The sequence below is a fragment of the Triticum urartu genome, chromosome 1A (assembly GCF_056163025.1).
Source record: "Triticum urartu cultivar PI428250 chromosome 1A, HENAU_Tu73, whole genome shotgun sequence".
In the NCBI taxonomy this organism is placed as follows: Eukaryota; Viridiplantae; Streptophyta; class Magnoliopsida; order Poales; family Poaceae; genus Triticum; species Triticum urartu.
Window position 1 is genome coordinate 405546969 of NC_141873.1, and position 24171 is coordinate 405571139.

The 24171-nt window shown below is 44.8% G+C and overlaps 1 protein-coding gene across 1 annotated transcript; it reads left to right on the forward strand.

The window, feature by feature from the left end:
• Positions 1 to 484: 484 nt before the first annotated feature.
• On the forward strand, positions 485 to 23557 carry LOC147991441 (uncharacterized). Its single transcript, XM_087538671.1, has 5 exons — positions 485 to 562; positions 19894 to 20041; positions 20126 to 20223; positions 21603 to 21644; positions 23531 to 23557. The coding sequence occupies exons 1-5, from the start codon at positions 485 to 487 to the stop codon at positions 23555 to 23557; spliced, it is 393 nt and encodes a 130-aa protein (XP_087394797.1).
• Positions 23558 to 24171: the final 614 nt, after the last annotated feature.

Genomic DNA, 24171 nt, shown 5'->3' on the forward strand with positions numbered 1-24171 from the left:
TACGGTTGAATTTCTATGAATTTTTGAAGTTTAGAACATTTTCTGGAATTTCCTGATTAATTATAAACCAGAAAATGAAATATTGCGTCAGCATTGCGTCATGCCTGCATCAGCAGGTCAACGGAGCTGACCAGGTCAAACCTGACGTGTGGGGTCCACACGTCAGTGACCGGTTAGTTAACAGGTGGTTATTATACTAATCTAATTAAAATTAGTGGCGTTGGGCCCATTGTCAGTGTCAGGTTTAGTCAAATGGTGATTAGCCTTAAGCTAATCACCTGACCCTTGGGGCCCACTTGACGGGCCCACGAGGTCAAAGGGGTCAAACCCCACCGGCGTTTAACCGTCGGCGAGGCCGAACACGGCGGAGGGCATCGGAAACGTGTCTCCGGCGACCAAATGGGCCGCGGAGACCAACTCCGAGGAGCTGGTGCTCGCGCGCATCCACTGGTGCGCTCCGTTTCACCGGAGACGGCCTAAATCGATGGCGGCGACCACTTGGGCGGCGGCCGGAGTTTGGCGGGGAGGGGAGAAGGGCTACGGTGCATGGCAGGAGCAGCAGGTGAGGGTTTTGGGGTCCTGGCGTTGCACTGAGCACGGTGATGTGCTCGGTCGCGGCCCTAGGTGACAGCGGCCATGACGGCGACATGAACGGCGACGACGAGCTCTCGGCTCCGACGACATCGTTGTTAGAGGAAGAAATTGAGCTAGGGAAGAGGGGGGATCGACACAGTGGCTCATAGAGGATGCAGCAGGCTTCGAAGCGGGCTCGGGGAAGGCCGGATGGCGACGTGCGGGCGGTGGGGATCGACGGCGGCCGGCGGTGAAGAAGATGACGATGGTGGCTCCTCGGGGCGCTCCGGCTTGCGTGGCTGAGGAAGACGATGCAGGGCAACAGCGCGGAGCTCGTGGGCACGACGAGAGGGCGAGGGGGAGGCGGTGAGCGTGACAACGGCGAGCGGCGGCGACGGCAACGCTTCGGGCACGGGGAGAGGGAGAGATCCAGGGGAGGAGGGAGAGCGAGAGAGAGTGCGAGAGGTCCGGGGCGGCACGTGGCGACGTTCGGGACGGCCAGGGCGTCGGGGGAGAGGCCAGGCAGGCAGGTGGCGTGGCCGCGCGCGCAGGGCGTGTGCCCCTGTCCTCCTGGCGCGAGGAAGGGGACGACTGGCACTGCCAGTCGGCTGGGCCGGCCTGTTGGCCACTGGGCCAGGCCAGGCTGCACAGGGAGGTAAGTGCAGGTGGGTTTTCTTCCCTTTTGCTTCTATTTTGTTTTTGTTTTCTATTTTCTGACATTTGTTTTGATTTAATAAAAATACTAAATCATTTTATTTTATTCTGTAAATTTTAGTAGGGACTAGTTGGACCACTCCAAAGCCCCTCACCAAAATTCATAAGTATTGGACAATATTTTATATATATTAAAATATTTATCCAACGCAAATAATTACTGGATTAATTCCAAATGCCCAAAATAAATACTTATGAGCTCCTAAAGATATTGGTTTGATTTTTATCTCTGTCCAATATTTTCAGAGAGCAACATGAACATTTTCTTGGACCTTTTTGGAGAAATTTTTATCTGGGTCATTTCCAGAAATGATTTCTGAGGGTTTCAAAATCCCCATTTCAAAGTTAAATGAAATTTAAACATGATGCGCACATGACTAGTAATCCTAGGTCATACCAGAACTAGGGATGTGACAACTCGCCCCCACTCGAAGAAATCTCGTCCCGAGATTCAGGAGTCGGCGGGAAGAAAGCGGGGTACTCAAGTCGAAGACGATCTTCACACTCCCAAGTAGCTTCTCTCTCGGAATGATGAGACCACTGAACCTTGAGAAACTTGATGTTATGACGTCGGGTGACACGCTCTGCTCGATCAAGGATGCAGACAGGGTACTCCCGATAAGTGAGGTTATCTTGGAGATCAAGCGTTTCGTGGTCCACTCCGCGGATGGGATCCGAGAAGCAACGCCTGAGTTGAGAGACATGGAAGACATCATGAACTCGCGAAAGATGTGGTGGTAGTTCCAACTGGTAGGCAACCTCTCCTCGTTTAGCGAGAATGAGAAAGGGACCAATGTAACGAGGAGCCAACTTGCCCTTGATACAGAATTGATGGGTACCCTTCAAAGGGGTAACCTGAAGGTAAGCTTTGTCGCCAATTTCATAAGCCACTTCCTTATGACGATGGTCATACTGGCTCTTTTGACGAGATTGTGCGGTTTTCAAATTCTCACGAATGATGCGAACTTGTTCTTCTGCCTCCTGGATCATATCCGGTCCAAAGAATTGTCTTTCACCGGTTTCTGACCAGTTCAAAGGTGTTCGACATCTTCGTCCATACAGAACCTCAAAAGGAGCTTTCTTGAGGCTGGATTGGTAGCTGTTGTTATAAGCAAACTCGGCGAAGGTAAGACACTTCTCCCAATCCATACCGAATGAGATAACACAAGCTCTAAGCATGTCTTCAAGAATCTGGTTGACCCTTTCCACCTGACCACTTGATTGAGGGTGGAAAGCGGTACTGAAAGAAAGACGGGTGCCCATGGCAGTTTGGAAACTCTCCCAGAAATGAGAAGTGAAAAGACTACCATGGTCTGAATTGATCTCTAGTGGAACACCATGAAGTGACACTATTCGAGAAATATATAAGTCAGCGAGCTGACTAGCAGTGATATTCTCTCGAACAGGTAGGAAGTGAGCCACTTTGGAAAGACGATCAATGACTACGAAGATAGCGTTATTCCCTTTCTTGGTCCTGGGAAAGCCGGTGATGAAGTCCATACCAACTTTATCCCATTTCCACTCAGGAATAGCTAAAGGTTGAAGGGTGCCAGCAGGCCTTTGATGCTCTGCCTTAACGCGACGACAAACGTCACAGTTAGCAATAAACTGAGCGATTTCTCTCTTCATCCTAGTCCACCAGAACCTCTGGCGTAGGTCCTGATACATCTTAGTACTACCGGGATGAATCATGAGAGGAGATTCATGCACCTCCTTAAGGATTAATTGTCAAAGATGTTGATTCTTGGGAACCACCAAGCGACTCTCAACAACACCACGATCATCTATAGAGAAACTACCACCAACTCCCTTGTTATTGTTTCTCTTGATCCAGGAAATTCCCGTATCCTGCTTCTGAGCAGAGATGATCTGATCCACAAGAGTAGGTTTCGCCACCAAGGTAGAAAGGAATCCATGAGGAGCAATGTGAAGGTTAAGTTTACATAATTCCTCATGGAGAAGTGGTTGGCCCTGCTGCAACATGAGATTGTTGCAATAGGACTTACGACTTAGCGCATCAGCCATGAAATTCCCCTTGCCTGGGGTGTAGGTAATCCCTAAGTCATAATCTGAGATCAACTCCAACCAACGTCTTTGCCTAAGGTTCAAATCTGGTTGGGTGAAGATATACTTGAGACTCTGGTGATCGGTGTAAATCTCGCAACGTTTACCAAGAAGGTAATGTCGCCAGGTCTTAAGTGCATAGACTACAGCTGCAAGCTCTAGATCATGTGTAGGATAATTCTCCTCATGTGGATGCAACTGTCGAGATGCATAGGCAATCACATGGCGATCTTGCATAAGAATGCAACCTAGTCCCTGTCGTGAGGCATCACAATAGATAACAAAGTCCTTAGTGAAATCCGGTGGCACAAGTATGGGAGCAGAAGTCAGGCGTCTTTTCAGTTCCTGAAAACTGTGCTCACACTGTGGGGACCACTCAAACCTTTTATCTTTCTTGAGAAGTTTCGTGAGAGGTTTGGCCACTTTGGAGAATTTCTCAATGAATCGGCGACAATAACTGGCTAGACCAAGGAAACTCCTAACTTGCTTAACTGTTTCAGGCGGAGTCCAATCAAGAACGGCCTGAACTCTTTCGGGATTGACAGCAATGCCCTTACCAGAGATTACGTGGCCGAGATAGGTCACTTCTGGCAACCAAAATTCGCACTTGGAGAACTTGGCATAAAGGCGGTGCTCTCTGAGTTTTTCTAGCACAAGTCTAAGATGTTCGGCATGATCTTCCTCGTTCTTCGAGTTAATAAGAATATCATCGAGGTAAACCACGACGAACTTATCTAAGTACTCCATGAAGATCGAGTTCATCAAGTGGGAGAAAGTAGCTGGAGCGTTGGTTAGACCAAAGGACATGACCGTGTACTCGTACTGACCATAACGAGTGACAAAAGCCGTCTTAGGAATATCCCCATTTCTGATCTTGATTTGGTGGTAGCCTAACCTCAAATCCATCTTGGAAAAGACTGAGGATCCAGCGAGCTGATCATACAAGTCGTTGATCCTGGGGAGCGGATACTTGTTCTTTATCGTGACCAAATTAACGGGACGATAATCTACAACCATCCGGTCCGTACCATCCTTCTTCTTGACGAAGAGGACGGGGCAAGCCCAGGGAGAAGAACTAGGACGGATGAAACCCTTTTGCAAGGATTCATCGAGTTGTTTCTTAAGCTCAGCTAGTTCTAAGGGTGCCATCTTGTAAGGTCTCCTAGAGATTGGAGCGGTTCCTGGGATAAGATCTATGCCAATTCTACATCTCTGTCAGGTGGAATATCTGGCAGTTCCTCTGGAAAAACATCCGGAAAGTCACAGACTACCGGGATATCTTCAAGGTCAGGAAGAGGGTTGGCATTAAGAGAATAGAGCTGACGCTTTGCAACCCTAGTGGAGACGGTGACTATCTTGCCAGATGGGTGTGTAAGTTGAACAGACCTAGTGTAACAATCAATCTTGGCATAATGAGCTTTCATCTAGTCCATACCCAAAATGATGTTAATATCCGTAGACTTGAGGGCTATAAGTGATGCAAGGAATACAAGTCTGTCAACAAGGATTTCATTACCATGGCTTACACTAGAAGTTTGCCATTTGGATCCAGGAGTTTGAATTACTAGTGGAGAGGGCATATCACAAAAGGATATGTTGTGCAAGCTGGCATAACTTTCGGAAATGAAGGAATGAGATGCTCCCGTATCAAACAGAACCGAAGCTGGATGACAGTTGACAAGGAGTGTACCAAGAACGACATCCGGATCATCATGAGTGTCTTTAGCTGAGACGTGATGCACACATCCACATTCAGTGGGAGCTGACTTGACACTAATCATCTTGCGTGATGGCTTACCACGGCCAACAGACTTCTCAGGCTGGGGTGGAGCATAGTTGGTTTGAGAGCAGTCACGTGCATAGTGTCCTGGCTCTCCGCATGTGAAACAAGTCCCTGAAGTAGGACGTGGACCCGCATTGACAAGCGGTCTACCAGTAGGCCTGAGTGGAGTATGTAACTGAACTGGGTGAGGCTCCACATAAGATGGCCTCGGTGAATATCCGGGTGGAAGAGCGGAGTTCGGAACCCAAATCCGGCGCTTCTGCGAACTAGAACCGAAGAAAGGAACCAAATTACGGTCGTGCTTACGAGACTCCTCGTAAGTGAGTTGAGCTGTTTCTGCGTTAATGGCCTTGTGCACAAGAGCCTGGAATGTATTGCAATGGTGCAAGTGGAGATCACGACGTAACTTGGGGTTGAGACCCTTCCAAAACCTAGCCTGCTTCTTGGCGTCTGTGGACACTTCTTCTGTAGCATAGCGTGCAAGGTTCTCAAATTCTCTGCTGTAAACATTAACAGCCATCTTACTCTGCGTGAAACTACAAAACTCTTCTCTCTTGCGATGAATGAGAGCCTGAGGAATGTGATTCTCGCGAAAAGCCTCGGTGAAATCTCTCCAGGTGGTTTTCTGGCCAGCTGGAAGCATAGCCTCATAGTTCTGCCACCAAATACTAGCAGGACCTTCCAGATGAAAAGCAGCGTAGGTGACCCTGTCACTTTCAGCTACATTCACCGAACGCAGCTTGTGATACTACGTAGCCAGTCATCTGCATCAAGTGGTTCAATGGAATGATGGAAGGTAGGTGGTTGCAGACCGATGAAGTCATGGATGGACACAAACTCTTTGTGCTGATGGGAGGTGTTCTCCTCAATACGTGCTAGCAAGCGGTTAGACTCACGCTTGTTCCTCTCAACCTCTAACGTGAACTCTGCCAACGAAGACTGGTCGGGAGGATCCTCATCCCTACCATCTCCGTGGTTCTGGATACGAGCAACAGAACTTCGGTTAACCAGCAACATCCTGAAGAACCAACCAAGGAAACAAGGATGGATTCAGCATCATCATAAGGATGTAGAATATAGTACGAGGAAAAATACTATCTCTTGAACTCCTAGGACAATTCCGGCAGCACAACGGCAGTAAAATGCTCGAAATGAGACATTCTGCAAATGATGAGGTAGCATCAAACTCAACATCATCACCCAAGGTTCTGAGATATTACTAAACAGACTACACCAGAGGTACTCGAACTGGGATATGACTCTGATCAACCAATCCTAAGAGACTACGGAGTAGTAACACGTGATCCTGATAGACAGAAGAGGAAGCCTAGTTCCTTAACCCCGTAGGAAAGATAGGATGACTCAGATCAGAAGGCATGAGGTATAAGGAGTAAAAAGAGCCTTACGTTCCCTTCCACAATCAATTCCCCTATATAGCTAAAGAATTTCTAGACTCAACTTCGACCAGGTTGGCTTGGCAATCCTACAGGCAGTCAGGCTCTGATACCAAAGCTGTCGGGACCCTGATTCTAAGTCACACCGATCTAGCATGTAACACCTCATATCACTTTGCGGCCTCATGCACGGTATCCCCACGGGTGTCGTCTTACCATGTCCCGGGACCGTTTGCGCCTTTTGGCTCACGTATATGATAGTGTCGCTAGCCTCCATATGTCAGAGAACCCGGGCCGACATGGCTAGTCGTGAACCCAAAGCGGCACAGACCTATGGAGACAGGCATACATGAATCACATCGAGCATGTCAGTCAACAGCGTATGAGTCCGGGCTGTAGCACTGGCTAACAGGACTCCGGAAATCACCGCGTGACATTTCCCCAAAGGGACAGACATAGGAACGAAGTGGAACACATGCCGTCCAGTCAAGTGTTCTGAGCAGTAGTGCTGGGCTAGCAGGACTCCGGTGAACCGGGCTGTAGCAGACTACTATGGCTCAAGGAAGCACTAGACTACATTTCCTCATAAGAGAGGCTGCCAAGGACAAACAACCAGATTGTCGGATCCCACACATAGCAATACACGTCACACGTACGCATAACATGCAAGTATGTGATGTACAACATGGCATCACAACATAACGCAATTCATATAGATAAAGGCTCAAAAGAGCCACATAGCATAAATACAAATAGGGGTCACATGACCCATCATTCAGAGCATACAAGCAACAGAAGCATTACATGTCTGAGTACAGACAACTACAAAAGAAAAAGGCCGAGAAACCTGACTATCTACAAGTCCCTCCAAGGTAAAAGATCGTAGCTGAGGTAACAAGCTACTCGTCGAAGTCCAAGCGGTACTACTAGTGAGACAGATGTCTCACCTGCAAAACATAAATAAAGCAAACGTGAGTACAAAGGTACTCAGCAAGACTTACATCAGATCCTATCATACATGCATTTGTATCAAGAAGGTAATGTGGGGTTTAGTTGCAGCAAGCCAGCTTTGACTCAGTGGCTATCCTGTACTACGACTGCTGGTAACTCTTCTGAGGTGGCGCACACGAGTCCACTAATCACCACATCAATACACTACTATGGATTCATCCCCGTCTCTCCAACGAGAAGGCCATCCATAGCACTCACACTTATCTTGAGCATTTTAGAGTATCCACTTCAGGTTGTCTATGTACCACGTAAGCATCCAAGAAGTCCATAACCGAGGACACGGCTATTCGAATAGATCATGATAACCCTGCAGGGGTGTACTTCTTCACACACGCTCTCACCACTTATCACCATGTACACGTCATGTATCTCGGCATCCTTCAAGCGGAAGCCCGGCGAGGGTGTCGGCCACGACCTGACTAACCACGCAAGACTCTAGTCCAGGTTTATCGCCTATTCGGGTTCCATCCGCAAGGAGATCCGGCCGGGGTGTCGCTCACGGCCCCAAACGATGTGAGCAGGGTTCCCAAGCCCACCATTCGGGTGCCACTTGGTACACCGTGCCACCTGTGCCTAGTCTGTCCCAAGGCCACCTGGCCGGGTGCCACTTGGTAGAGTACTAACACTACCTACAAACACCAGAAACTATTTGCAACTCCTGGACAGAGTTCAAGGCGGTTAATAAGTCGAGAGAGCTTGGAGCGCCCGGAGCCCAATGTGTGGTAGTAGCTAGTCATTGGACAACTTGCACAGAACTCAGTTCTTAAGGACGGTCCCAATGAGACAACCCACCATGTACTCCTACATGGCCTCTCACCGCTACCTTTACCAAATCGTGTTCACACGCTTAACTCTCAGCACCAGAACATATCGTAACACTCCAATTCATTCCCAATGAATCAGACCTGACACAACTCTAAGCAATAGCAGGCATGGCATGGTAGGAACACAACATGGCTCAAACAACTCCTACACATGCTAGTGGGTTTTAACTATTTACTGTGGCAATGACAGGTCATGCAGGGGAATGGGTTCAACTACCGCAGCATAAAGTAGCAGTTGAATCGTTGTTGTCCTAATGCAATAAATGAGAGCAGGAGCGAGAGAGTAGGATGGTATCGGAATGAACAAGGGGGTTTGCTTGCCTGGTAGATCAACAGGGGGGCACTGCTCCTCAGACAGGTACTCTCGAACACTCTCCGGAGCAGGACCTATCGGGAAGGAACGGTGTCGGAAAATCAAACACAAGCATATGCAACAATATGATGCATGAACATGGCATGAGTATGTGATGTTGTTGAGTTAATGCATCTAGCATTTATTTGGTTGAAGTTCATTTGAGCCAAGGGTTCAAGTACAACTCCAAATTAAGCTCTTAAATATGCCATAAGTGTGTTTTCATATATACGGCATGTATAGGTTGGTTTGCCATGCATGAAAATGGTACGGATAGATAGATTGAATTTTTCTGATGATTTTTCATATATAAATTATTTCAATCTGAGCTACGGTTGAATTTCTATGAATTTTTGAAGTTTAGAACATTTTCTAGAATTTCCTGATTAATTTTAAACCAGAAAATGAAATATTGCGTCAGCATTGCGTCATGCCTGCGTTAGCAGGTCAACGGAGCTGACCAGGTCAAACCTGACGTGTGGGGTCCACACGTCAGTGACCGGTTATTTAACAGGGGGTTATTATACTAATCTAATTAAAATTAGTGGCGTTGGGCCCACTGTCAGTGTCAGGTTTAGTTAAATGGTGATTAGCCTTAAGCTAATCACCTGACCCATGGGGCCCACTTGACGGGCCCGCGAGGTCAAAGGGGTCAAACCCCACCGGCGTTTAACCGCCGGCGAGGCTGAACACGGCGGAGGGCGTCGGAAACGCGTCTCCGGTGACCAAATGGGCCGCGGAGACCATCTCCGAGGAGCTGGTGCTCGCGCGCATCTACTGGTGCCCTTCGTTTCACCGGAGATGGCCTAAATCGATGGCGGCGACCACTTGGGCGGCGGCCGGAGTTCGGCGGGGAGGGGAGAAGGGCTACAGTGCATGACAGGAGCAGCAGGTGAGGGTTTTGGGGTCCTGGCGTTGCACTGAGCACGGTGGTGTGCTCGGTCGCGTCCCTAGGTGACAGCGGCCATGACGGCGACATGAACGGCGGCGAAGAGCTCTCGGCTCCAACGACATCGTTGTTAGAGGAAGAAATTGAGCTAGGGAAGAGGGGGGATCGACGCAGTGGCTCACAGAGGATGCAGCAGGCTTTGAAGCGGGCTCGGGGAAGGCCGGATGGCGACGTGCGGGCGGAGGGGATCCACGGCGGCCAGCGGTGAAGAAGATGACGATGGCGGCTCCTCGGGGCGCTCCGGCTTGCGTGGCTGAGGAAGACGATGCAGGGCAACAACGCGGAGCTCGTGGGCATGACGAGAGGGCGAGGGGGAGGCGGTGAGCGTGACAACGGCGAGCGGCGGCGACGGCAGCGCTTCGGGCACGGGGAGAGGGAGAGATCCAGGGGAGGAGGGAGAGCGAGAGAGAGTGCGAGAGGTCCGGGGCGGCGCGCGGCAATGTTCGGGACAGCCAGGGCGTCGGGGGAGAGGCCAGGAAGGCAGGTGGCGTGGCCGGACGCGTGGCCACGCACGCCGGGCGTGTGCCCCTGTCCTCCTGGCGCGAGGAAGGGGCCGGCCTGTTGGCCACTGGGCCAGGCCAGGCTGCACAGGGAGGTAAGTGCAGGTGGGTTTTCTTCCCTTTTGCTTCTATTTTGTTTTTGTTTTCTATTTTATGACATTTGTTTTGATTTAATAAAAATACTAAATCATTTTATTTTATTCTGTAAATTTTAGTAGGGACTAGTTGGACCACTCCAAAGCCCCTCACCAAAATTCAGAATTATTGGACAATATTTTATATATAATAAAATATTTATCCAATGCAAATAATTACTCGATTAATTCCAAATGCCCAAAATAAATACTTATGAGCTCCTAAAGATATTGGTTTGATTTTTTATCTCTGTCCAATATTTTTAGAGAGGAACATGAACATTTTCTTGGACCTTTTTGGAGAAATTTTTATCTGGGTCATTTCCAGAAATGATTTCTGAGGGTTTCAAAATCCCCATTTCAAAGTTAAATGAAATTTAAACATGATGCACACATGACTAGCAAGCCTAGGTCATACCAGAACTAGGGATGTGACAATTTGAGCTCATCTTGATGCCTGAAATGCTGTTGGAAGAGGGCTATGTGATGATTATGTCAGATTTGTTTCAGCAAATGACCTTTCGTCATTTTTTCCAAGATTAATGTGCGCATGCCATGATCCTGAGCTCTACATGTGTTTTGTAGAATGCCATGCCATCTTTACAGGGGTGTATGCCATGTATGTTTGTGATCTTTTTGGTGACTAGCACAAGCATGCAAAGTAGCTTACTCGATGATGCTGATTTCAGGGACTTAGAATTTCACCAAGTCCTTGTCCTGTTTTTGTTTTTATGTCATATGTTCAAGTTGTTTCCTAGTGATCCGTGCCTCTTTTGAGGATGATCAGTAAGGATGTTTTGTTAATATTGTGGTGCTCTATCCATCCATGTCTTTATTTGCATTTATGGAGCACCCTACCTTGAGTCAATTGAGCTCTAGTTTTGCTATAAAATGTTCCTGGAAGATTGTTAACATGTTTAGCAATTTTGCCGAGCTTGTTGTTGTTGATCCATGCATGCTATGTTGTTGTTCTTGCCATGTCTAGCTCCTATGCCATGTCTTCTTGATGGATGTATGCTTAGTTTGTTATGAAATGCTCTGTAGTGAGTGCATCGAGCTCATAAACATGCCTACTTGTTAATCTGTTTTGCATGCTCCAGTTTTTCACTAAGTCTGAATCTGTTTATGTTTTTGCTATGTTCACATGCTTGCAATTGTATTTTCTGATCCCTTTTGGCTCAAGGTCACTAAGGGACTTTTGTTATATGCTTAGAGTAGCTTCATGCCATGCCTTGCTTTGCCATGATATGTTCCTGTAGCATGTAGTTATCATGCTCTAAACATTGCTTCCTGATGATAAATTCCGGATATGCTGTTAATTTCACTAAGTCTGAAACCTGTTATCTTTTGCACTTTTGCCATGCTTGTTTGAGCTTTCTATTGAGTGAATTAGCCGTAGCTCAGTGTTCATATTTTGTCAAGCATCATGAGTGTATCCCTACCATATTTTTTTTTGCTATGTTTGAGTGTTGTAGCATGTTGTTCTTGATGCATTTAGGAGGCTACTTGCTGTTTATCGCAGACCGGTGCCATATTTATTTTGCTTGCCATTTCCAAACCGTGCATCCGATTCCGGTGATCTTTATATCGATTTCAACCGAAATCAACTCCTCTTTCCAGTGGCGCTCTTGGATTTCCAAGTTGAGGCCATATTCAATCATTCCTTTCCAAATCATGCATATGCGCCGCATACCGCATCCCGCATATCATGCCATGTTCATGTGTTGGTTGTTTACTATGTTGTGTGCTTCTTTCCGGTGTTGGTTCTTCAGGTTGGTTCCCATAATGCCGCGTTTGTGAGGAACCGTTCGACTATGTCCGTTTGTCTTCTTCATGGACTCGGTCTTCTTCCTTGTGGGATTTCAGGCAAGATGACCATACCCTCGAAATCACTTCTATCTTTGCTTGCTAGTTGCTCACTCTTTTGCTATGCCTATGCTTCGATACCTACCACTTGCTTATCATGCCTCTCATATTGTTAATCCAAGCCTCTAACCCACCTTGTCCTAGCAAACCGTTGTTTGGCTATGTTACCGCTTTGCTCAGCCCCTCTTATAGTGTTGTTAGTTGCAGGTGAAGATTGGAGTTTGTTCCTTGTTGGAACATGGATATTTTGTTTGGATATCACAATATCTCTTATTTAATTAATGCATCTATATACTTGGTAAAGGGTGGAAGGCTCGGCCTTATGCCTGGTGTTTTGTTCAACTCTTGCCACCCTAGTTTTCGTCATATCAGTGTTATGTTCCTAGATTTTGCGTTCCTTACACGGTTGGCTTATAATGGGAACCCCTTGACAGTTCGCCTTGAATAAAACTCCTCCAGCAAGGCCCAACATTGGTTTTACCATTCCTCCACCTAGCCTCTTTTTCCCTTGGGTTAGGCCAGCCCAAGGGTCATCTTTATTTTAACCCCCCCCACCCGGCCAATGCTTGTCTAAGTGTTGGTCCAAACTAAGCGATGTCCGGAGCTACCAGGGGAAACTCTAGGATGGCCCACCCGACGTCTTGCTCATCCGATGTGCCCTGAGAATGAAATATGTGCAACTCCTATCGGGATTTGTCGGCATATCTGGGTGGCTTTGCTGGTCTTGTTTTTACCATTGTCGAGGATGTCTTGTAACCGGGATGCCGAGCCTGATCGGATTGTCTTGGGAGAAGGAATATCCTTCGTTTACCGTGAGAGCTTGTGACGGGCTAAGTGAAGGAAATATGCCCTAGAGGCAATAATAATGTTATTATTTTATTTCCTTATATCATGATAAATGTTTATTATTCATGCTAGAATTGTATTATCCGGAAACATAATACTTGTGCGAATACATAGACAAACTAAATGTCACTAGTATGCCTCTACTTGACTTGCTCATTAATCAAAGATGGTTATGTTTCCTAACCATAGACATGTGTTGGCATTTGATTAACGGGATCACATTATTAGGAGAATGATGTGATTGACATGACCCATTCCATTAGCTTAGTACCCGATCGTTTAGTATGTTGCTATTGCTTTCTTCATGACTTATACATGTTCCTATGACTATGAGATTATGCAACTCCTGTTTGCCGGAGGAACACTTTGTGTGCTACCAAACGTCACAATGTAACTGGGTGATTATAAAGGAGCTCTACAGGTGTCTCCAAAGGTAAATGTTGGGTTGGCGTATTTCGAGATTAGGATTTGTCACTCCGATTGTCGGAGAGGTATCTCTGGGCCCTCTCGGTAATGCGCATCACATAAGCCTTGCAAGCATTGCAACTAATGAGTTAGTTGCGAGATGATGTATTACAAAACGAGTAAAGAGAGTTGCCGATAACGAGATTGAACTAGGTATTGAGATACCAACGATTGAATCTCGGGCAAGTAACATACCGATGACAAAGGGAACAACATATGTTGTTATGCGGTCTGACCGATAAAGATCTTCGTAGAATATGTAGGAGCCAATATGAGCATCCAGGTTCCGCTATTGGTTATTACCGGAGACGTGTCTCGGTCATGTCTACATTGTTCTCGAACCCGTAGGGTCCGCACGCTTAAGGTTTCGATGACAGTTATATTATGAGTTTATGAGTTTTGATGTACCGAAGTTAGTTCGGAGTCTAGGATGTGATCACGGACATGACGAGGAGTCTCGAAATGGTCGAGACATAAAGATTGATATATTGGACGGCTATATTCGGACACCGGAAGTGTTCCGGGTGATTTCGGAGAAAACCGGAATGCCGGAGGGTTACCGGAAACCCCCAGGAGAAGTAATGGGCCTTATGGGCCCTGGTGGAGAGAGAGAGGAGCGTCCAGGGTGGGCCGCGCGCCCCCTCCCCCTCTGGTCCGAATTGGACTAGGAGAGGGGGGCGGTGCCCCCCTTTCCTTCTCCCTCTCCCCCTTCCTTTCCCCCTCCTAGTAGGAGTAGGAAAGAAGGGAGTCCTACTCCTACTAGGAGGAGGACTCCTCCTCCTTGGCACGCCCTAGGGCCGGCCGGCCTCCTCCCCTTGCTAGTTTATATACGGGGCAGGGGGCACCCCTAGACACACAAGTTGATCCTCGTGATCATTTTCTTAGCCGTGTGCGGTGCCCCCTTCCACCATACTCCTCGATAATATTGTAGCGGTGCTTAGGCGAAGCCCTGCGACGGTAGAACATCAAGATCGTCACCACGCCCGTCGTGATGACGGAACTCTTCCCCGACACTTTGCTGGATCGAAGTCCGGGGATCGTTATCGATCTGAATGTGTGCTAAAACTCGGAGGTGCCGTAGTTTCGGTGCTTGATCGGTCGGGCCGTGAAGATTTACGACTACATTAACCGCGTTGTCATAACGCTTCCGCTGTCGTTCTATGAGGGTACGTAGATCACACTCTCCCCTCTCGTTGCTATGCATCACCATGATCTTCCGTGTGCGTAGGAAATTTTTTGAAATTACTACGTTCCCCAAAAGTGGCATCCGAGCCTAGGTTTTATGTGTTGATGTTATATGCACGAGTAGAACACAAGTGAGTTGTGGGCGATATAAGTCATACTGCTTACTAGCATGTCATACTTTGGTTCGGCGGTATTGTTGGATGAAGCGGCCCGGACCGACATTACGCGTACGCTTACGCGAGACTGGTTCTACCGACGTGCTTTGCACACAGGTGGCTGGCGGGTGTCAGTTTCTCCAACTTTAGTTGAACCAAGTGTGGCTACGCCCGGTCCTTGCGAAGGTTAAAACAGCACCAACTTGACAAACTATCGTTGTGGTTTTGATGCGTAGGTAAGATTGGTTCTTGCTTAAGCCCGTAGCAGCCACGTAAAACTTGCAAACAACAAAGTAGAGGACGTCTAACTTGTTTTTGCAGGGAATGTTGTGATGTGATATGGTCAAGACATGATGCTAAATTTTATTGTATGAGATGTTTTGTAACCAAGTTATCGGCAACTGGTAGGAGCCATATGGTTGTCGCTTTATTGTATGCAATGCAATTGCGCTGTAATGCTTTACTTTATCACTAAGCGGTAGCGATAGTCATGGAAGCATAAGATTGGCGAGACGACAACGATGCTACGATGGTGATCAAGGTGTCGCACCGGTGACAATGGTGATCATGATGATGCTTCGAAGATGAAGATCACAAGCACAAGATGATGATGGCTATATCATATCACTTATATTGATTGCATGTGATGTTTATCTTTTATGCATCGTATCTTGCTTTGATTGACGTTAGCATTTTAAGATGATCTCTCACTAATTATCAACAAGTGTTCTCCCTGAGTGTGCACCGTTGCGAAAGTTCTTCGTGCTGAGACACCACGTGATGATCGGGTGTGATAGGCTCTACGTTCAAATACAACGGGTGCAAAATAGTTGCACACGCGAAATACTCAGGTTATACTTGACGAGCCAAGCATATACAGATATGGCCTCGGAACACGGAGACCGAAAGGTTGAGCGTGAATCATATAGTAGATATGATCAACGTAGTGATGTTCACCAATGAAACTACTCCATCTCACGTGATGATCGGTCATGGTTTAGTTGATTTGGATCACATGATCACTTAGAGGATTAGAGGGATGTCTATCTAAGTGGGATTTCTTTAGTAATATGATTAATTGAACTTAAATTTATCATGAACTTAGTACCTGATAGTATCTTGCTTGTTTATGTTTGATTGTAGATAGATGGCCCGTGCTGTTGTTCCATTGAATTTTAATGCGTTCCTTGAGAAAGCAAAGTTGAAAGATGATGGTAGCAATTACACAGACTGGGTCCGTAACTTGAGGATCATCCTCATTGCTGCATAGAAGAATTACGTCCTGGAAGCACCACTGGGTGCCAGGCCTGCTACTGGAGCAACACCGCATGTTATGAATGTCTGGCAGAACAAAGCTGATGACTACTCGATAGTTTAGTGTGCCATGCTTTACGGCTTAGAATCGGGACTTCAACAACGTTTTGAACGTCATGGAGCATATGAGATGTTCCAGGAGTTGAAGTTAATATTTCAAGTAAATGCCCGGATTGAGAGATATGAAGTCTCCAATAAGTTCTATAGCTGCAAGATGGAGGAGAATAGTTCTGTCAGTGAGCATATACTCAAAATGTCTGGGTATAATAATCACTTGATTCAATTGGGAGTTAATCTTCCAGATGATTGCATCATTGACAGAATTCTCCAATCACTGCCACCTAGCTACAAGAGCTTCGTGATGAACTATAATATGCAAGGGATGAATAAAACTATTCCCGAGCTCTTCACAATGCTGAAGGCTGCGGAGGTAGAAATCAAGAAGGAGCATCAAGTGTTGATGGTCAACAAGACCACTAGTTTCAAGAAAAAGGGCAAAGGGAAGAAGAAGGGGAACTTCAAAAAGAACAGCAAGCAAGTTGCTGCTCAAGAGAAGAAACCCAAATCTGGACCTAAGCCTGAAACTGAGTGCTTCTACTGCAAGCAGACTGGTCACTGGAAGCGGAACTGCCCCAAGTATTTGGCGGATAAGAAGGATGGCAAGGTGAACAAAGGTATATGCGATATACATGTTATTGATGTGTACCTTACTAATGCTCGCAGTAGCACCTGGGTATTTGATACTAGTTCTGTTGCTAACATTTGCAACTCGAAACAGGGACTACGGATTAAGCGAAGATTGGCTAAGGACGAGGTGACGATGCGTGTGGGAAATGGTTCCAAAGTCGATGTGATCGCGGTTGGCACGCTACCTGTACATCTACCTTCGGGATTAGTATTAGACCTAAATAATTGTTATTTGGTGCCAGCGTTGAGCATGAACATTATATCTGGATCTTGATTGATGCGAGACGGTTATTCATTTAAATCAGAAAATAATGGTTGTTCTATTTATATGAGTAAAATATTTTATGGTCATGCACCCATGAAGAATGGTCTATTCTTATTAAATCTCAATAGTTGTGACACACATATTCATAATGTTGAAGCCAAAAGATGCAGAGTTGATAATGATACTGCAACTTATTTGTGGCACTGCCGTTTAGGTCATATCGGTATAAAGCGCATGAAGAAACTCCATAGTGATGGACTTTTGGAACCACTTGATTATGAATCACTTGGTACTTGCGAACTGTGCCTTATGGGTAAGATGACAAAAACACCGTTCTCCGGTAATATGGAGAGAGCAACAGATTTGTTGGAAATCATACATACAGATGTATGTGGTCCGATGAATGTTGAGGCTCGTGGCGGATATTGTTATTTTCTCACCTTCACAGATGACTTAAGCAGATATGGATATATCTACTTAATGAAACATAAGTCTGAAACATTTGAAAAGTTCAAAGAATTTTAGAGTGAAGTTGAAAATCATCGTAACAAGAAAATAAAATTCCTATGATCTGATCGTGGAGGAGAATATTTGAGTTACGAGTTTGGTGTACATTTGAAACAATGCGGAATAGTTTCGCAACTCACGCCACCCGGAACACCACAGTGTAATGGTGTGTCCGAACGTCGTAATCGTACTTTACTTGATATGGTGCGATCTATGATGTCTCTTACTGATTTACCGCTATCGTTTTGGGGTTATGCTCTAGAAACGGCCGCATTCACGTTAAATAGGGCACCATCAAAATCCGTTGAGACGACGCCTTATGAACTGTGGTTTGGCAAGAAACCAAAGTTGTCGTTTCTGAAAGTTTGGGGCTGCGATGCTTATGTGAAAAAGTTTCAACCTGATAACCTCGAACCCAAATTGGAGAAATGTGTCTTCATAGGATATCCAAAGGAAACTATTGGATACACCTCTATCACAGATCCGAAGGCAAGACTTTTGTAGCTAAATTCAGAAACTTTCTAGAGAAGGAGTTTCTCTCGAAAGAAATGAGTGGGACGAAAGTAGAACTTGATGAGGTAACTATACCTGCTCCCTTACTGGAAAGTAGTACATCACAGAAACCGGTTTCTGTGACACCTACACCAATTAGTGAGGAAGCTAATGATGATGATCATGAAACTTCAGAACAAGATACTACTGAACCTCGTAGATCAACCAGAGTAAGATCCGCACCAGAGTGGTACGGTAATCCTGTTCTGGAAGTCATGCTACTAGATCATGATGAACCTACGAACTATGGAGAAGCGATGGTGAGCCCAGATTCCGCAAAATGGCTTGAAGCCATGAAATCTGAGATGGGATCCATGTATGAGAACAAAGTGTGGACTTCGGTTGACTTGCCCAAAGATCGGCAAGCAATTGAGAATAAATGGATCTTCAAGAAGAAGACTGACGCTGACGGTAATGTTACTGTCTACAAAGCTCGACTTGTCGCAAAAGGTTTTCGACAAGTTCAAGGGATTGACTATGATGAGACCTTCTCACCCGTAGCGATGCTTAAGTCTGTCCGAATCATGTTAGCAATTGCCGCATTTTATGATTATGAAATTTGGCAGATGGATGTCAAAACTGCATTCCTGAATGGATTTCTGGAAGAAGAGTTGTATATGATGCAGCTGGAAGGTTTTGTCGATCCAAAGGGAGCTAACAAAGTGTGCAAACTCCAGCGATCCATTTATGGACTGGTGCAAGCCTCTCGGAGTTGGAATAAACGCTTTGATAGTGTGATCAAAGCATTTGGTTTTGTACAGACTTTTGGAGAAGCCTGTATTTACAAGAAAGTGAGTGGGAGCTCTGTAGCATTTCTGATATTATATGTAGATGACATATTACTAATCGGAAATGATATAGAATTTCTGGATAGCATAAAGGGATACTTGAATAAGAGTTTTTCAATGAAAGACCTCGGTGAAGCTGCTTATATATTGGGCATTAAGATCTATAGAGATAGATCAAGACGCTTAATTGGACTTTCACAAAGCACATACCTTGACAAAGTTTTGAAGAAGTTCAAAATGGATCAAGCAAAGAAAGGATTCTTGCCTATGTTACAAGGTGTGAAATTGAGTAAGACTCAATGCCCGACCAATGCAGAAGATAGAGAGAAAATGAAAGATGTTCCCTATGCTTCAGCCATAGGCTCTATCATGTATGCAATGCTGTCACTACAAGAAATCTGTTGATCCATGACGGATTTCTCATGACGTTCCGGTATACCGTCATAGAAAGCGTCATGGATCTACAATATGTGAATGGGCCTCGAGACGATTACACCATTATGATGGACATCGATGTACTGTCATGAAAACCGTCATGGATCAACTAGATGGGTCTAACTTTTTTTCTTTATACACCATTTGGACCGTCACGGGTGGCTCCTCCTGTGTATGTCATTCTGTTTGGCCTACATGTCAGTCGAATGCAACAGTGAATACGAAAAAAAATGTAGAAGAACAGAGCGTGTGCGTGAGAAGGGAAATTTTAAGTCGCCGGCGCGGGGAGTGAAAACTTTAAGGCAGCCCATTTAACTGCAGAGTCCAGACCAGCCTAACCCTAATTGCCCTTCTCCCATCTCCTTCCATACCATCCATCAGCCGCCGTCGCCACTCCACCTTCCCTCCTCGCATCGCTTCATGCCACCGCTGGCGTCGCCGGCGCTGAACCACCCTGCACCAGGCCCCTCCCATCTATCCCGCACCGGATCCCTCCCCATCTACCCCACTCCGTGACTTTTTCCATTTAGATCGCGCCCTCGAGCTGCGGCGGCCCAGTCCTGCCTCTCGAGCTGACGCGGCCGCGGTCGCGGCAGGACCGACTACCGGGTTTGGAACCCCTCAAGTTCGCCGGCGGCGCGCACGGATCCAGATCCATCTGGCGGCGAGCCAACATAAGTGAGGAATCACCCCTGGCCCACATCCAGATCCATCGGGTTTGAGTTCTTACACAGCTTCTTATTTGGTTTGCGGGATCTGCAGGTCCATCTCGTGGGGATGGTCAGCGGCAACGCGGAGCTGAACACGGACGTGCCCTTCACGCTGGACGACAGCATCAGCAGCATCAATTTCATCAGATGGTGAGTGCAGCTCATCAAATGGCTTTCTTTTCCTTGAGTTCCAGATATATTTTAGGGGTACAGTTTTAGGCTTTTGTTTGGATTCCATTGTTGGATGTTGGCTATGGGATTTGTCCACTACTGCAACTTGAAACTTCACTAGGTTGAAATACTTTTGGCTATTAGTACGATAGTGCAAGAAATCCAATAATGTGAATTAAAACTGCAGGTTCTTAACCATCTCTAATTAAGTCAGAAATTGAGTACACTGGAATTGTTACTTTGCATTTCACTTCCTATTATGGATGGGAGTACATCTTCATCTTGCCGTCCTCATTGTTTCCACTAGCACTGTCGTATACTTTCCACGGCGCAGCTCCACTGGGAGCGTTACCTCCGGCCTCCAGTCAGTTTTAGTCATGCCACTAGCACCGTCGTATGCTTTCCGCATTGCTGCTCCACCGGGAGCTTCACCTCTGGCCTCCTGTTTGAGAAGATGCAATTTTGGTAGTTGCAGAAACGCCATGGTCAACGGTGGTCCAGGATAATGCAGTCCAGCATTGCTTTCTCACATTCACCCACTAGGCAATATGTGCAACCTGCACCCTTCCATGGATAATCTTTAGGATACTAACTCACTGACACTTCTATTTTGGTAACCACATCATGATATATAGCTTTTGTTGGATGCTCTTTTTAAACTATGCCATAAGCCTCTACAAATATGAATTGATTGTCTTTTGATAGATCTTCTGCTCCATGGTTGTTTACAGTGCAAGCTCAAGCGCTCATATAACTGTTTTTCTTCATTGTCTCCATAACAATCATTCTTAATTGGTTATGTTAGTTTTAGTTCCGTGCTTACAACTGTATTAGCTGGTCGAAAGTTTTCTTCCTACAGTTTTTTATTTTGTCTCAGTATACTCAGTAGTCAGTACCACACAAGAGTTGACTGAAATTTCTCTACTAGCTAAGTTCTTTCTTTTGTCTCGGTATTCTACTATGTCCATGATGTTTCTGTACTTGGAGCACATACTATTATAATAATGCAATCTCTGTGATGATATAATCAAGTAAGAGAGATGCACGGCAAGTGTATGTGGTAATCTACTACTCTCCATGTACTTCCTGAAATTGTACTGAAATATTTCCTTATGTCCCAAAGTTTCATTTGATTCTAGATTTATGTTAAGTAAAAAACACATTTGGAATGATTCTGATTTGTATGTATACATTCAAATTTAAGGTGCTAAATTGTTCTTCTTTGGGGAATTGGTGCAAAATCTATACCAAACAATTTCAAGTCCAGGACTGGAGGTGATGTTCTTTTGTTCCAGTTCTTATGTATATATGTAACAGCTTATCTGTAGTAGGCTGATATGTTCAAACCAATTTTCCAGCCTATTGATACTTTAAGGACATCAGCATCATGCCGGTGCAAGGTAAGCACCGTGTCTCTTCCTCCAATTATCCCATCCATAGCATATCACTATGGCATATGTCTAATGAAACCACACGAAAACAACCATGGACTCAGCTTGGAGGTGCCTCGTGTGCCATTTTGTTAAGTAGTACGTCATGATTTAGAATAGTATCCGACCAGGTGAGCTCATAGTGTTTTGCATTTATTAAATAGTCCACGTATTGTTGACATTAATGAGGTATATCTGTTCATTGGGAGAGCGCTTACTTAGTGCATGATGCATCTCTGTCCTTTTTCTAAGGATTATTTCTTCCAAACATTCCAATCTTTACTTATTCAAGGCTTCGATCTCATCTAATATTGTTATGCCGTTGGTCCTCAAATATTTTATCATGCAAGTTTTGTGGCTACGACCAAACTAAATGTCGGTGAAGATATGTTATTGTTACCCATCAAGTACTAACTAGCCTTCTGTTTCAAAATATCCTGTAGCTATTGTTGAATTAATTTGTTGAGAAATGCCCATTATTTCTTGCAAAGAATCATGATTATTGATCATATGAAAAAGTAGAATAGCAGCTAGTTTCATGCAATTTATTTGTTTCTGTAGTAATTTTTATTTCAGAAAGGAGGTGTGTGTTGGTACTCTTTAATTGCATCTATTCTAACTGTTACTACTCGCTGTTAAAGTTGTAAGCCAGGTAAAAATTAGCTCTACACAACTACTTTTTGTATGTTTGAAGATTATTGTTACTCAAAGTACTGCTAAATTGTAGTTACTATGTAGATGTCGCTCAGAATTATTATTTTCTTAACTGATCACATTGTACTACGTATTTCTGGCACCTATATTTATATCAGTTTTGTACCTGGTTTTGTGAAGTGACGTGCAACCTATCACACCCAAGAACAATATTTGTTCTGAATTTTTATCTCAGTCTATCAAATTTGACATGCTCAATATCTCCAATTCAACTTCGAACACATTAAATATATATAATTATTTTAAACTATGATAAAATGAGTGGTGCTGGGATGCGTCGAGTGGATGGATAATGTTTAGTTATATACCTAAATTGATAAGATGTCCAAAGAACAACTAGTAATTACATGCATGTAAATCCATTCAATATTTGTATCAGATATACCAGAAATAAAATTGCAATTTGTTTTTTCTACCAACTTTAACCTTTTAGTTTCTATTGTATGCTAATTTCGAACAATGACATGGCGGCATATGCTTAAACGCCTTAAAAGGAATAGTAAATGAAACATATTTCAATGTTTATATTGCGAAATTATGCTTGCATAACAAGATTATGGTTGTCTATTTAGAGGCACAAGTAATTTAACATTCAGCTTCCCCATGTATTCTATTTTTTATCGATTGGGTTTCCCCATGTGTTTGTGAAAGGGCAAAACAACTATTTTGATATTCATTTGCAATAAAACAAGCTATGAGTTTAAGTGTTTTAAATAGTAAACCTTGATAGCTTATTATTGAATCTTAGTATTTGTCAATCATGCAGTTTGTTTATATACAACTATTTTGTAAAAATAAAGTTCACTAATATTTGTTCAAATAACTAGCTCGGTCAGGTGCATGGGTTGATGAAATAGTTGTTTTGAGGTGCCCAGATTGATGACTAACTAGTTGTTTTAACATGACCTTGAACTTTCTATTTTTGGATGATAAAATTTCACATTTATAGAACATTTTTTTCTAAATTGTATATAGTCTGCATTTTTATATTCGGTTGCCCATGTTTTTATGGTACCCTAATATGGTAGTGGTGTCCTTCCGATGATAGCTTGGAAAATAAACTAATATTATTACTCTAGATTCATATGGGAGTTTACTGTTATAACTTATTATAATTTTGTACGTTTTTGGATTCTATGCAGGTTTGGCGGTTCGTCCGTGTTACTTGAGATTGAAGTTTTTTAGCAGGAATTACTTGGGTCCGTATAGCTTCCTGGAGAAGTGGTGGTGATGGAGACTAAAATCAGCTAGTAGGACATTTTTTCATGGAAGCCATGTTACTCAAAAAAAATTATGCTCATAGCGCTTTCTAGATATGTTTGTGCTTTGATATTAAGCTTTGTTTTTGTAATCAGACTAGATTGTTAGAACTTTGTATTGTCATGTGAATAAATGTTATTTTTGAATGAATATAATTTGGGTGTCTTGTTGTAAATTGTGCCGCATCAAGAAAACATGCTGGACTAGAAAAGGGGCTAACATGTTGGACTAAAAAATTGGTAGGCTAATGGGCAGAACGAAAATAAATAGCTGATGGGTTGAACTGGACTGAAATTATTGGACCAAAACCCTAACTGGGCTGGTTGCCGCATGGGCCATGTTGGCCTCCACGTCAGATCCACATAGATGCCATGCCAGGTCTGTGTTGCTTCCGGGTCATGTAAATCGGTGACGGATTGTTCTGTCATGGCCTTGTTTGGGCTGGGCGGGCCTGGGGCAGATCCATGACGACCGAGAATCGTCATGGAAGGTGCGATGTCAAATTATGACGCAATATACATGA

Excerpts from the sequence above, each read along its gene's own strand:
- LOC147991441 (XM_087538671.1), top strand. The coding sequence starts at position 485 with ATGGCGGCGACCACTTGGGCGGCGGCCGGAGTTTGGCGGGGAGGGGAG. Across the intron at positions 20,042-20,125 it reads CTGGCGGCGAGCCAACATAA|GTCCATCTCGTGGGGATGGT; the intron begins GTGAGGAATCAC and ends CGGGATCTGCAG. Across the intron at positions 20,224-21,602 it reads AGCATCAATTTCATCAGATG|CCTATTGATACTTTAAGGAC; the intron begins GTGAGTGCAGCT and ends CCAATTTTCCAG.